At 43.7% G+C, this 13,301-nt stretch overlaps 1 protein-coding gene across 10 annotated transcripts in view; it reads left to right on the forward strand.

The window, feature by feature from the left end:
- IQSEC1 (IQ motif and Sec7 domain 1) overlaps positions 1-13,301 on the forward strand; it is a 331,221-nt gene that overhangs the window by 263,746 nt on the left and 54,174 nt on the right. The window contains exon 1 of one of the 10 annotated variants that reach the window (XM_027703158.1): positions 2,062-2,173. The exons of the other annotated variants lie outside the window; for them this stretch is intronic. Within the exon in view, the coding sequence (XP_027558959.1) occupies positions 2,103-2,173 (71 nt within the window). The 5' untranslated portion in view covers positions 2,062-2,102. Of the gene's footprint in view, positions 1-2,061; positions 2,174-13,301 lie in introns of those variants that run through there. 10 annotated transcript variants of the gene reach the window in all.

Genomic DNA, 13,301 nt, shown 5'->3' on the forward strand with positions numbered 1-13,301 from the left:
GCAGTGCCATTTGCTGGGCACCTGACTGAAAACTACAGCGGCCCAAAGTGAATGAAGCAGCAACTACAGCGAGTGGGCACAACCAGCTCTTCCCAAGGTCAGCCACTGCTTCCTTCAGAATTATTTCCTCAAACTTCTGGGCTGATCTGGTGAGCGTAAGTTCATGGTTTGAAATCTGTGTTCACTTCCTCTTGCACAGAGATTTCCCAGTTGCTTCATTTTTGCTTAAGTCAAGTTGTTGTGTTTTAATGGCTCAGAGATAACTTGGTGTTGTGCTCCAAGAAATTGCCCGGAATAAGGATACCAGGACATGGAAAATTAGTTTTCTGTCTCCTTTCCCTGTGATATTTCTACAATATCTTAGTGGCAACTGTATTGCTAGTTAGATGTCAGAATAGCAGTGGGAGGACAATGGAGTGGATACTTCCTATTGGTTCTGCCGAAGTTGTCTACCCAAAGTGCAGATAAATAAAGTGGAATAAAAGCCCACATTGGCTCTGTGTTGTTAGGAGAGCCTCTTCTGCTCTGTCTTATAGAACCTGAAACATCAGCTCTGTGTGTTCAGCACAGATGTCGTCAGGATGGCAAAGAAATGTATCCATGTGCCACCAGAAAGTTGTCCTAAAAAGTCAAGGTCTATGATAAATGAGCACCTGAGAGAGGATGGATTATGCAGTATGGATTATGGTTATTGTTACCTGAGGAAAACTGGGTTATGCACTACGGATCACGGTTCAACGAAGATGGTTTTGGAATGTTGAAACTTAAACAAAAAGTCCCTCCAAAAGTAATTGCATCTGCCTCGACTCGGAAACCACAATGTTGTCTGCGTAGTGCGGCAAGAATTTGCTTTTCTGCATTTAATCCCCCCCGTTGGAATACATGCAAGGTCTTAAATATGTAGATGATTTTGGTGCTTAACCTCTACTTTAAAGAGTTATTAAAGCAAGGAGCGATTTAACAGTTCTGTAGCAGAATGGCAAAACTAAATTGAGAATTCTGGATGCTTGACATAGATGGGGAGGAAAGCTGCATGTAACAATTATCCACGCGGTGTTTGGAATGGGATGTGTTAGCACTGCTTGGTTATTTGTGTTAGCCTGGCTTGGTTATTTGCTGATCTAGCATGATCCTATCTGTCGAAGGAAGACTGGGTTTGAAGTGGCTTCAGAAAAGCACATTCTTCAAAAAATTCTGTGACTGCTTTTGAGGTCAGAGCTCCTCAGCCGCCCTTTCCAGTACGTCTCCTCCTTCACAGCCCACGCTAAAACTGTCTGCACTTGGTTCCTAAATGGAAACTGGCTTCCAAAGGAGCAGTTGACTTTTGGGAACTGCTTGTGTCTGCTTTGGATTTGTCTCTGTTTACAAAGTGGAGATGAAGCTTTATGCAGGACTGTGTTGAGTCAGGACTAGAAAAAAGTGGGGTTGTTGTCGATCCCAGACCTGAAGGGAAGAGACTGTCTGGATAACCACTAGATGTTGAAAGCAGGCATTGCAGTATAAATAGTCTCTGGTTAGAGACTTGCAGTGACATTAAAAACAGCCTGTGTAGGTGTGTCCTTCCTTAACGTATTTGAGTTTCATTGAAAGCTAGTTAAACCCGGGCTTATTGGAATCCATGCCTAACACCTCCTTAGGAAACTATGCAAAACGTACGCTCGGGCCAGAAGTTTAACGGGGTTTAAGCAAAGTCGCTTAGATTCTTTTTATGACGGTATGTACTCTAAATAAGAGGTACGTTTTACACACACCACGAGGGCACAGCTGGGCCTTTCACTACGCTCGCTCTTGTACCGGATTTCAGCAACATCTTTAGTTTCTCACTAAACGTCGGAGCTCCCCCAAACTACAGAGATCAGCCAGCGCGGCTCTCTAGTGTTATTACAGGATATTATTCATACGGAGCCTAAGAGAGGGTGTTGCTGTTTGGTCGCGGGGGCCCCCAGGCGCGGCTGCCCCGGGGGGAAGCCCTGGGAGCCGCGCTTTTCCCGGGAATCCCGCCCCCGACGCGTGCGCTGTCCCCGCCGTGCCCGTGTGCGGGAGCGGGGCGGGGCGGGAGGGGCGGCGGTGCCGGGCCCCGGCTCTCCGGCATCGGACCGGCCATGTGGTGCCTGCACTGCAGCTCCGAGCGGACCCAGTCGCTGCTGGAGCTGGAGCTGGAGCTGGACAGCGGGTGAGCGCTGCCGGGGGCGGGGGGGCCCCGCCGGCACACAAAGGGCTCCGCGCCGGCCGGGCGGGACGGGTGAGGGGGGGCAGCGCCCAGGGTGGCAGTGTGGGCACCCCCTTTGTGCCTGGGGGAACCCCCCTTATCCCTGGGGTCACCCTTTTTTGTCCCTGGGGACACCCCCCTTGCCCTTGGGGTCACCCCTTTTGTCCCTGGGGACACCCCCCTTGCCCCTGGGATCACCCCACTTTATCCCTGGGGGTCACCCCCTTGTCCCTGGGGTCACCCCTGGTGCCCTGGACCGGGCGGGGGTCGGGCGGCAGCGCCGTGTGGGTTGGCAGGGACGCAGGTTTTCCATCCCGGCGGTGTATCCGCGGTGTCCGAGGCGGCCCCGCTGTGGTGCCCGGGGGGTGTCAGGCAGAGCCGCGAGTCCTTCGGGAGCTGTCGGGGCCTCTCACACACCGGGGTGCAAACACGGCGTTCGGGCGAGTTTGGGACAGGGCAGGGACTCACATGACCGGTGTCAACCTGGAGGGAGCTGTGCTGCAGAGCTCGGGACAGGCTGTTCCCGCTGTCCGGGACAGCAGAGACCTGCCCTTGGCCTGCTCTCTTGGGAAGGCGAGTTACGCTCGGCGGGACCGCCTGGGGAAACCATCATTTGCCACTCAGACAGGAAAGAAAATAAAAAGTTCAATTCAAAGGCCTTTAAAGTACTGATACTTGAATAACTGACGCAAGAGAAACAGGCAGTGGGATTTGTCGTGTTAACACGCACAGTCTCTGTTGTTATGATGTTGTTAACTACCAAAATAATGTGTGTCAAAAGTGCAGAAACACAGAACTCTGTTCCGTGAGCCGCCTGAAAACTCGATGCACAAACTAGTTTTTCTGGTGTGGTGCTGTGTGTGGATTTATGACAGACTAAAATAGTTATGCTGGCAAGTGCACTCGCAAAATAAATTTATCTCCAATGCATGGTGAAAGTTTATCCCACCGAATAATTCAGTGAAATGCTGAGCTGTTTGACTCTGAAAGGAATATTCAACTTGAAACTAAAGATAGAAAACATCTTAAATTGGGTGTGGGCATGTGTGGAGAAACATAAAAGGAGGAAGTGACTGGATTCAGTGTAACTGCATATGAATGCAGCAGTTTCTTTCCTAGAGAAGAAAGGAAAAACCTTTTTTGATAAAGAAAAGGGTTTCATAGTACAGTTTAGTCACACATTTAATGATTCCTTAGCCCATTTTTACCCTTAAGGAAAAGATTAGTGTAGGTTTCCTGTGTGGAGTTAGCAATGTTTGCATAAGTGATGTTACCTTTGCATGGCTTGCTGCAAAACATAATTCATAACTGTTACTGTAGTGACAGATTTGCCTGTTACACAGTTACACTCTGCTATTCATCATTGTTTCAGACTTTTTTCCTCCATTCACACATTGCTGTGCACTTCCTTTCAGTTAAACTTGATTATTCTGCCTGATGTGCTAAAAGAGGAATTGCTGAGTACTTAGTTTGGATGTTGTATTTAACCATGTCTATTCTTGTGGCAGATACCCTTCATATAAACACAGAATTCATTACATCTATCTAGTGCTCTGGGGGAACTTAAGCTGTGCTGAGTAAAATGACCCATTTTCCATTTTCCTTCTGGTTTTGTACCACATTTGCTTTTGTTGTGGTGTCCTGTTCTAGTTCCTTAAATTGTAGATATTGAGAGTAGTTTATGGGAGTCAGCTGTGTTTTTTTCTTTTGGTTAAATAGAGGCTCAGTGTTGGGGTTTCATGTGTGAAGTCAGCCATCATCCAATTTTTTTCCTAATTGTACTAATCTGAAATGATTCCTTACCATCAAATACCCTACCTGTAATACAAGATCTGGAGCTAAGCAGTGCCAATCATGCTCAGTGTATGAACAGCATTCAGTTATTTCTTTGCCCCTTAGGAAGCCTGGGGCAGTTAATAAACAACTTGCAGTTCAGATTCATTGAATAATTGGCAACTTTCAGGTAAGAAAACCCAGGGATTCAGTTTTTCACTGGAAAGGGCAAATGCCAAGTTGAACAGTAACTGATTTGTTGTTCCTGTTACAGACTTGTATTGGAAGGTTGCTGATCCTTGCAGGGCAAGCAGACCTTCTCTGCTGGAGAAGGTGTCTTCACCAGTGGTTCTCAGAGTGCTCCTCTGGAGAACTGGGAAGTGATTTCCTAGGATAGACAGCCTCGTGGCCTTCCATGGGTTTTTTCTCACCCTGTGACCACTTCATGTTTGCAAAATGAAAATTCTTTCAAGAGAATCGTGTTTCTATTTGTATGGATGTAGAAAGTATTCCTCCAGGTGTTGGGTGTTCATGAGAATGCTCTGCCAGCACTTGGAGGCTGGGATCGTTTTGTGCCCATGAGGGTCTCGAGAGCAGGTGCAAGGACTTTGGGAGGAACAACTGCTGTGGAACAACAGTTCATCTTTATGCTGATCGTGTTTTCTGTGAAGTATAAAGATGGCAATTCGAGGATCAGACTCTCTGAAGAGGAAGGTCTCCTAATGCTGTAGCTGATTAGAGCACTTAGGTGATTACTAGAGTGATGCCTCAGACTGTACTTGCCCTGACACCGATCAGACTCAGCTGTGAGTTACAAAAACTGGCCCCAAAGCAGTCACTGCTCTGGTGGTGATGCAGGGTGTCATCCTGTTACCTGTGGGTGTTTAACAGCTCCCATGGTTCAGTTGTGCTTCTTGCTGTTTAACACCACTGACACTCAGATTTCAGGGGTCTCTAGCAGAACTTTGGGAAACAAGAGTGAGGTATTGCTTTCCAAGTGTTCCTTTCCCTACTGTGTGATATTCCAATTGAAATTCAAGACAGTGCATTGCCTTCACTTTGTAGCCTCAGCTGTGTGACTCTCAGTGGGTAAAATGGGGTTTAGCCTGCTATCAGGGCATTCTGGAAATATTAATGCCATAAACATGGCCTGGAAATTACCCACTAGGCCTTCACAGAATTTCAGCATCCCAACTGATGCCCCTTCTTTGCTGTAAACCCATGAGGCTCCCAGTTTCTGCATGATTCTGACAGGTGCAAAGGAGGGTTCAAGGGACTGTATTTTTGAATATTGTATTTTTTTAAAAAATAGAGAAGGACCAAAGTCTGAGGAGAAGAAACCCCACTGTGTTCCTTTGAGCAGTATGAGACATGGATGTAGACTAGCTGGGTTGTTGTACCTTTTCAGTGCAGGGATTTGCACGGATAATTCATAAAGGACTTTCAGGATGCAATTTTTTTGCTCTTTCAGCATTTCCTTCGTTCTTTCTCTGTCAGACCCAATGGTAATTTTATCATTAATTTCAGAGCCAGGCATATTTTAATCACACCAGCTGTCAATCAATTATTTCTTTGTATGTTTATTTAATAACAGAACTGCAGGAGACCTCAGAAACTGTAATCAAGATGGAGCCCTGATTGCTCTGTTTGTGACATTAAATGTATGAGGATGTGCCCTTAACTCAGGCATTGCCTGATCCACAGAGCAGCTGGAATTACAAAGAGCTGGATCATGGGTTAGGGGAGAAGGTGTGCTGGTGCACTGTTTTTGTTAACCATGCTTTGTTTCAGTGTCATTTGTGTTTAAACAGAGTATGAGCCAAAGTCATATTCCTGAGTTTGCTGCTTTATTTCTGTTGCCTTGGGGGACTGTGTAGTTACAAGAGCAGGATCAGGCTCTGTGTTTGGAAGTTCACTTTTAGCATCCTGTATATTGTCATTTTATGTCAAAAATTATGTAAATATAGATTTTGTTAAAGTCACACGTTTTTGTTATGCAAAAATAGTTACTGATCATGGGCTTTTTTAGCAAGACTTATTAATCAAAAATATTTTACTTAGATAGTCCTTCTTGTGTCCTTCAGGAATCCATTTGAATTTTATTTAGAGGAGGGACAATTCTACTTAGGGTACAGACAGAGATGGCAACTTCACTGCACTGCTGTGATTCCACTCCAGGTTTCCAGAGAAGAACAGATGCTGCTTTAATCCACTGTAGCACAAAGCCCTAGTATTACATTAAAGGGGACTGCAAATTTAGCTAAATAAATCCTTTTGCTTCCTTACAATAGACAAAAGACCAGAATCATTTTCATGAAATTATTGCAGAGATGTCTTTAATAAAAATAAAGTAAAAAAGCCAAGCTTTGGTATGATAAAAAAAAATCAAACCCTTTTGTCTCTGTGAGAGAAGCAGAAAATTAGAATGATGGCTTTGATAGCCTTTAATACAGGAAATTGGTGTGTTATATCTGTTAATCAGATTCTTTCAGTAGTTCAGTGTCATCCAAGTTAAACTTGTGCTTAGAAACAAAGGACCCAATTCCCCGTTGCCTTATGCTGTGCAAGCACAAACAGAATGCAGCAGTTATGATTTGGCTTTGTTTTACATTGGGGGCTACAATACAGGGCAGGGCAATGGAAAAAGAATCCCAAGCTGGATTTGAGGGGTAATTGCATTGTTAAGTCGCCCCTAAAATTCATCCCATTAACAAGGATGGATGTGTCATGAGTTTAAATGGTAAGAATAGAGAGAAAGAAAACAGACTTCCTTCTGTTTGTTGATCCATACATGACCTTTGCAGCCATCTTTACACTGGGTAAAGAAAACAAGGATGCAAACCTGGTGGATTTTCTGTTGCAGAGCACGTTTACAGCCAGTCCTGACTCTGCACTGCAGGAGAGTTCACAATTTGTCTTTAATTTAATGTTCACTCTCCACCTTTATGGCAGAATGGACCAGACTCAGTCTCAGATCCCACAGAGAGTGAGCTCCAGCAGTGGCTGTGGGCACTGGAGCTCAGCCAGCTCTGCCCTGGGCTGCATTTCACTTGGGTTCAGTGTTGGAGAGGAGCTACAGCTGGAATGATTCCAGGGGAGATCCTTTCAGTTCTCGTGGCTCAGGCTGGGATAGGCCATGGCAGTGCTTGCACACAACTCCAGGGGTAAATCTGCAGGAAGGAATGGATGAATTAGTTGGAAATCCTCCTGCCTTTAAAGATAATACCAAAGACAGGGTTTCCCTCATTGCTTGGGGGGGTTGTGCTGAGGAAATCATCCTTCAAATGACAGGGACAGCAGTGTTCCCCATCCAGCTGCAGTTCCTTGGGCTCTATCAGTTCTTAGGCCTCTATAAAACCCTGACTTATTGATTGTGCTGTAGCCTAATAATAGTTTTTCTCTCAATCACTCTGCATTCTCAATAGGGAATAAAAATGATCTTTATTTTTATTTCTTACTTGGTTCTACATTATTGTAATATGCTGTGGAACAGCTGTGGGATTTCCATTCTAGAGGTGTCTGGGGTGATGCTTGTGCTTCAAAGTTAACATTTCACAGGGTGTTGAATGTTAGATAATATTATCAGCTGCTCTTAGGTTCATGAAAGAGAGACAGTTCATTATTTTTGTTTAGATATTCTTTTCTTATATTTTACTCTGTGAATCTTGTTTAGAAAATACCAGTGGTGTGGGGCATTTAGTAGAAACTGGTTTCAAGAAGGGGCTGATTTTAATGCTTCTAGATTTGGAAGAATGATCCTTTCCAGCTAATGGTTTCCTATTAATACCAGTCATTAATGCCTTGTGAATTGAGAGAGAACAGAGGATTACCTGGACTTAATGGAAATTGTCCCAAATGGTGACGTGTGGCAAACTTGGATTCCTCTTTTGTTATTAAAATGTGATTAAGATGTTTTTGATTAGGTTAACCTAGAAGAAAAGTATTTCAGGTTTTCCTACCACAGTGTAGCATATTGCACAAGAGTATTTCTGACTGTCTTTGGTTGAGACTTTCAAAATCTGGCTTTGCTCTGTGTTTCACTTTCAGTTCACAAAATGGTGAGCCTTGTTTTTGGGAACTGCACTTCCATCCTTGTCCTAAAAAACCATTTTCCACTGCAGAAAGATCTGTGAACTATGTCTTAGTAAAGAGCCCATAAATACTAAGGATCATCTGAGTTCTGTATTTTAGACCTCGTGTTCTTTTGTGGTTGCTGAGCCTCCCGTGCAGCCCCAGCTAAGACAAGCTGCACCAGCAGGAGCCAGTGCAGAGTGTCCCTGGTGCTGGGGCAGGGCTGCAGAGTGTCCCTGGTGCTGGGGCAGGGCTGCAGAGTGTCCCTGGTGCTGGGGCAGGGCTGCAGTGTCCCTGGTTTTGGGGCAGGGCTGCAGGGCCATGCTGGGCAGTGTGTGCTGCATCCAAGGGGAGCTCTCCCAGCTCCAGCACAGCCCAACATCTGCTCTCCTTCCCTGTGTGTGCACTAAAACATTGCCAAGACAGGTGTTGCTACCTGTGTTACTCTTTTACTGTCATCAGTGAAGTGAGTCAGACATCCTACTTAAAGCCTACACTTAATTCCTCTCTAGCAGAGAAAGAACTGTAAAATACATGGAGTCAGCATAATGGAGAGGAAATGTAAAAGGAAGGAAGTTTGTGAATGAGAAAAACCATCTGTCAGCTCTTTAGTTGATTTAGAGGTTATAAGCAATCTTTTGAGGTCTCATTTCTACAAGAGTGAAGATTTGTGTGTAGTAATGCACAGAATATCTTTCTGTGTCTGCAAATATCTTCTTTATTTGAGCACATTGCCTTGAATCTCACAACATCTACAACATTGTCTTTTCCACTAAACTTCCTACTTCAAACAAAAGGTCTCTTTCCATTTTGTTTCCTTAAACACCATGTTCTGTATACTTGGGTGTGTTGCAGAGGATAAAAATCTCCCTTTTATGAGGATGCCTGTGATTGCAGAGAGGTGAGCAGTGGTTCTGTTCCAGTGAGTTGCACCACCTCTCCATGTGCACAGTGCTCCAGGCCAGCTCCCGTTCTCCCGGGATGGGAACAACACCCTGCACTTCCCTGGAAGCAGGAATAAGTGCCGTGTTCTCATCCATTTCTTTCCTACCTGCTGAGAGTTTCCCATGCCCGTTTCGAAATGACATTGTTTTCCCACAGAGAAAACTAGGAGGGTTTCATTTCCTTGGGGTTTGTTTTTTTAGCCTTGGCACAACCAAGTTGGCAGTCGAAATGCAGGGTTTGCTCAGTTTATTTTTATATTCTGTGCACTTCCAGATTCAGTTAGATCACTAAGGGTGCTTTCTGATCAGACTTTTAACAGTCCATCCTTTGGATTGGCCTTTTTAAGTATGTTAAATTGCTCTGTAAATTTATGAGGTTTGTCTGTAACTTCAGAGGGAAGTCAACCAACCACGAAAAGTTGAATAATCCCTTTCTTTCTGACTTTAAAAGTGGGAGAATTTTAGCCAACTGTTTCTTAAATCCTACTGGCTACTGGTGAGGGTTGGTTGGTTTGACCCTTTGTAGTAGATATTGTGTCTGATAGCAAATATCAGACACAAAGGTGATCTGGGAGGTGTTTAACCTTGGAAGCTGAAGATAATCTCAAGAGACAGCAAAGTATCTCGTGTTCATCAGTGACATTGTTTGAAAGCACAGCTCATTAGATAATAATAATATATTATTAACCAGTTGAACTGAGATCCCTTGGTCATTTAAAGTAGGTCTTTTTGTACAGCATTCATTTGCTACTTAGCTTAAAATATGGCCAAAATGAGTACAATAGTGTAGTGATCTGTGACTTTCCCTGCTACAGTGTCCAGTACAGAAAGATGATTTTGTTGCCATTTCTGCTGCATGGACCCTCTGCATGCTCTTTGATTAATGATTATTCTTAATTTCCCTCTGTCCAGGCCCTCAGACATACTCTAAGGGAAAGGGTGGCCTGCTCAAAAGTTGTTCCTAGCTCTCTGTTCTCCTTCTTATATTTTCAAATAGTAAAGGGGCAAAACTTTAAAATGAGTCAAATGATAGGTTTTATCAAGTATATTTGATCTAAGATGAGAACATAGTTTCTGTGTAGGAAATTTCAATCCTGAAACATTAACTCAGTGACCAGGATTTCACTGGGCATCTTTAAACTGATTCATGTTCATATGATATATGGGGTTTAAGAGGGGAAAGAAGAGTATTATCCACCAAGACCTGAACAGGGAGAGGAAACTAGGATTTGGTCTCTTCCAGAATGTGGTTGGCAGCAAGCTGATTTCTCAGCACTGCCTTCTGTGTCACCCCTTCCTCTGCAGGGCTTGACACAACAGCTGAAGCCACAGGAGATGTGAAATAGGATGGCTGGTATGGGACACCAAGGATTCCTGTGTTCTATCAAATGCTGCCTCAGCTGTGCAGGCAAACCAGGCTTTTCTCAGCTGCAGAAACCAGATCTTCCTTTTTAAAATCAGCCTTGTATAAAGGTCACGTCACGGGATAAACAGTAGAATGTGTATTAATATCCTGCTCTCTTCAGGATGGTTCATAGGCAGTGCATATATGCTAAATAAGAGGATTCCAGCTGAATGGTGTATCTGAATAAATGATAAATAGTTGAGGTCAAATTCTACCACAGCTGCATTGAGAAACTGCCCAGATTTGCGCAGCTTATCCCATTGTGTAAGAGTTTGCATAGGGGGAACAGGACAAAGTCTGCAGTGGTGGACAGACTTTCACAGATTTTGTTACATGATCCATACCAGATACCACAGTTACACCTAAAAATGGTGAGCTTTAGTCCCTGTAAGAAGCTAAAGCATCTTTTTGAAGCATGCATGACATTTTCTGATGTTAGTATATTCTGTGCTGACACATCAAGAGGAAGAACTGAACATAAAAAAACCTCTCTAAAAATTCTAAAACTTGGGCTGATTTGAGCCACAGGCCTCTAATTGCTGCCATAGTAATCTTTTAATAATATCCATTTTTTAAAGAATGTGAAGGATGGAATATGATTGATGCTGGGTGATAATTAACACAGATTGGATGACCTGAGATAGAAGCTGATGTTTGTAAACTGTACTCAAGTCCTATGGGTGCTGTGAGTCTCCTTTGTTACTTTCCAGCTGCTAAATAATGAAAATAAAATGCAGCTTTGCCTTTAGCAGATCAGGCTCATAAGGCAGTAAGTGGCTACTGGTGAGGGTTGGTTGGTTTGACCCTTTGTAGTACATGTTGTCTGATAGCAGATATGCTGCCACTCTTTGACAAAGCTGATCTGGGAGGTGTTTAACCTTGGAAGCTGAAGATAATCTCAAGTGAGTGCTTTCCAAATGAATTGCCTTAGCTCTGAACTCTATTGTAAATGTTGTTCCCTAAAATGGAGAATTCGCGTAGGTTTTTGTTCCACTCTATTTTCATCTTGCTGGTGTATCTCCATTTCAGTAGTGACAGTGCATTCATTCCTACATTCTGCTTTGGGGTGGAGAAAATAACCTTTTTACCCTGCTCTCTGCTACCATTAATGGCATCTAAGACTGGGGGTCAAAATGGCCTGCTTTAAAAAGCATTTTTGTTAATGCCTTTTATGGGGTTGTTTAGTGAGAATTAAAACTTGGTAGTGTCCAAAGGAGTGGATGTTGGGGTTTTTCTGTAGTTTCAAATCCAGGACGTGGCCCAGAGAACAAATGCAGGTTTGCAGGGCACTCAGGGTACTGTGTGAGGAACTCTGCTCCCTGCCCATGGCTGTCAGACTGTTTTGACTCAGCCTGGTTGTTACTGGCAGTCTCACCACACAGAATATTCCTGAATGAAGTGACTGCTTTGTTAGTGTTTGCTTCTGAGACACATGCAAATTTTGTCTGGATTTTTCTCGCAGTGATATTTAACTTCAGTAAGATGAATTACCTGGGACGTTACTTTGATGTGCATTCAAAGGTCTCATTTGTTTTTAACAGAAACAGCTGAACTGAGAGTGCATTCTAAGTCAAACACATTGGTCAATATTTCTTTCCTGGATCAAAGCCTTTGTGAGTGCTGTTGTCCATCATAATGGCTTTGAACTCTTGGCAGTGTATATTTGAAGGTAGATTGGTTTGTTAATGTTATTGCATTTATTGAATTTGGGGATTTGTAGGAGTTCTTAATACAATTGACTTTTGTTTACTAGACAGCACAAAACAGGCATGGCAATAAGAACTGGATTCTAATCTGTTGCAAACCATACTAATAATATACTTCTGCTCAAATGTTCTCACTCCACTGGGGAATATTGTAGGGGGGGTGTGGAGAAAAATGAAGGAGGTACATCTGGCTGGTTTTGCATCTTGAGAAGTCACTCTAAGAACATTTTGTGGAGAGTAATTTGAGATAATCCAATGCATAGATGAGAGCTTTAATTAAACACACCTCGTAGTTCAGAGCAGAAAGCCCCACAGGACTGAAGTGCAAGCCAGCTTTTGAAGCAGGAGGTGGCCCGTGGTGCCAAAGGAGTGCTGTGTGTGGGGAGCACAGTCCTGGTTAGCAGTGCTCTGCCTGGAACTGTCGCTTCCAGCGTCCCAGGCAAAGCAGGGCTGCCTTGCACTTGTAAAGGCAAAGTTACGTGCAAGAAATGAGCTTTTGGAGAGGTTTGTTCCCCTGTGGAATGCTGCCCTGGACCCAAGCATTATTGCCATTCCAGTGGTGTGTTCCAGCCCTCCTGGTGGAAGTGTCTGACCACCCCAGCTGCTCCAGCAGCTGCCCTGGGCTCCTCTCTGTTACTGACTTAGTTCCGTGGGCGACTTCTGGTCTGCATTCCTTGAGCTAGGTAGAGAATTTGGATCTATTTCAAGTGGGAATCTATAATTAGGAGCTAAGATCAGACTTTGGCTGGTCTGAAGCTGCAGATTTTAAAAGGAGATAGTTGGTATAAAGTAGATGCCCAGCAATTCTTCCTCCCTGTTTACACAGAATATTTATTTTTGAGTGAGGCTGAAGTTTTACTGGGAATCATGTTTAGCTTCACTCTTTGGTTTGCATTTAAATCCATCTCATAAATCATAAGGTGTCCAGATACTTCAGCTGTGGATATCATGTTCATGTTTATGGACAGAAAAGTTTCTGGGACAAAGGAAGAAAATCAGCTTCCTGAATTGTCCTATCAGTAGATATGACTTAAAAGGAACCAGATTTACATGCATTTTTCCTGAAGAGGGGAATCAATTATATGCATTCAGGGAAAAGCAGGCAAGTTAGAGAAGGGGTGGATTTGACTGAGCAATTTTTTGAAGAACTACTCATGCAAATGTTTCACTGTTGCAACAAATAAAATAAATAT

The sequence above is a fragment of the Neopelma chrysocephalum genome, unplaced genomic scaffold (assembly GCF_003984885.1).
Source record: "Neopelma chrysocephalum unplaced genomic scaffold, ASM398488v2 Primary Assembly neopelma1_209, whole genome shotgun sequence".
NCBI classification, from domain to species: Eukaryota; Metazoa; Chordata; class Aves; order Passeriformes; family Pipridae; genus Neopelma; species Neopelma chrysocephalum.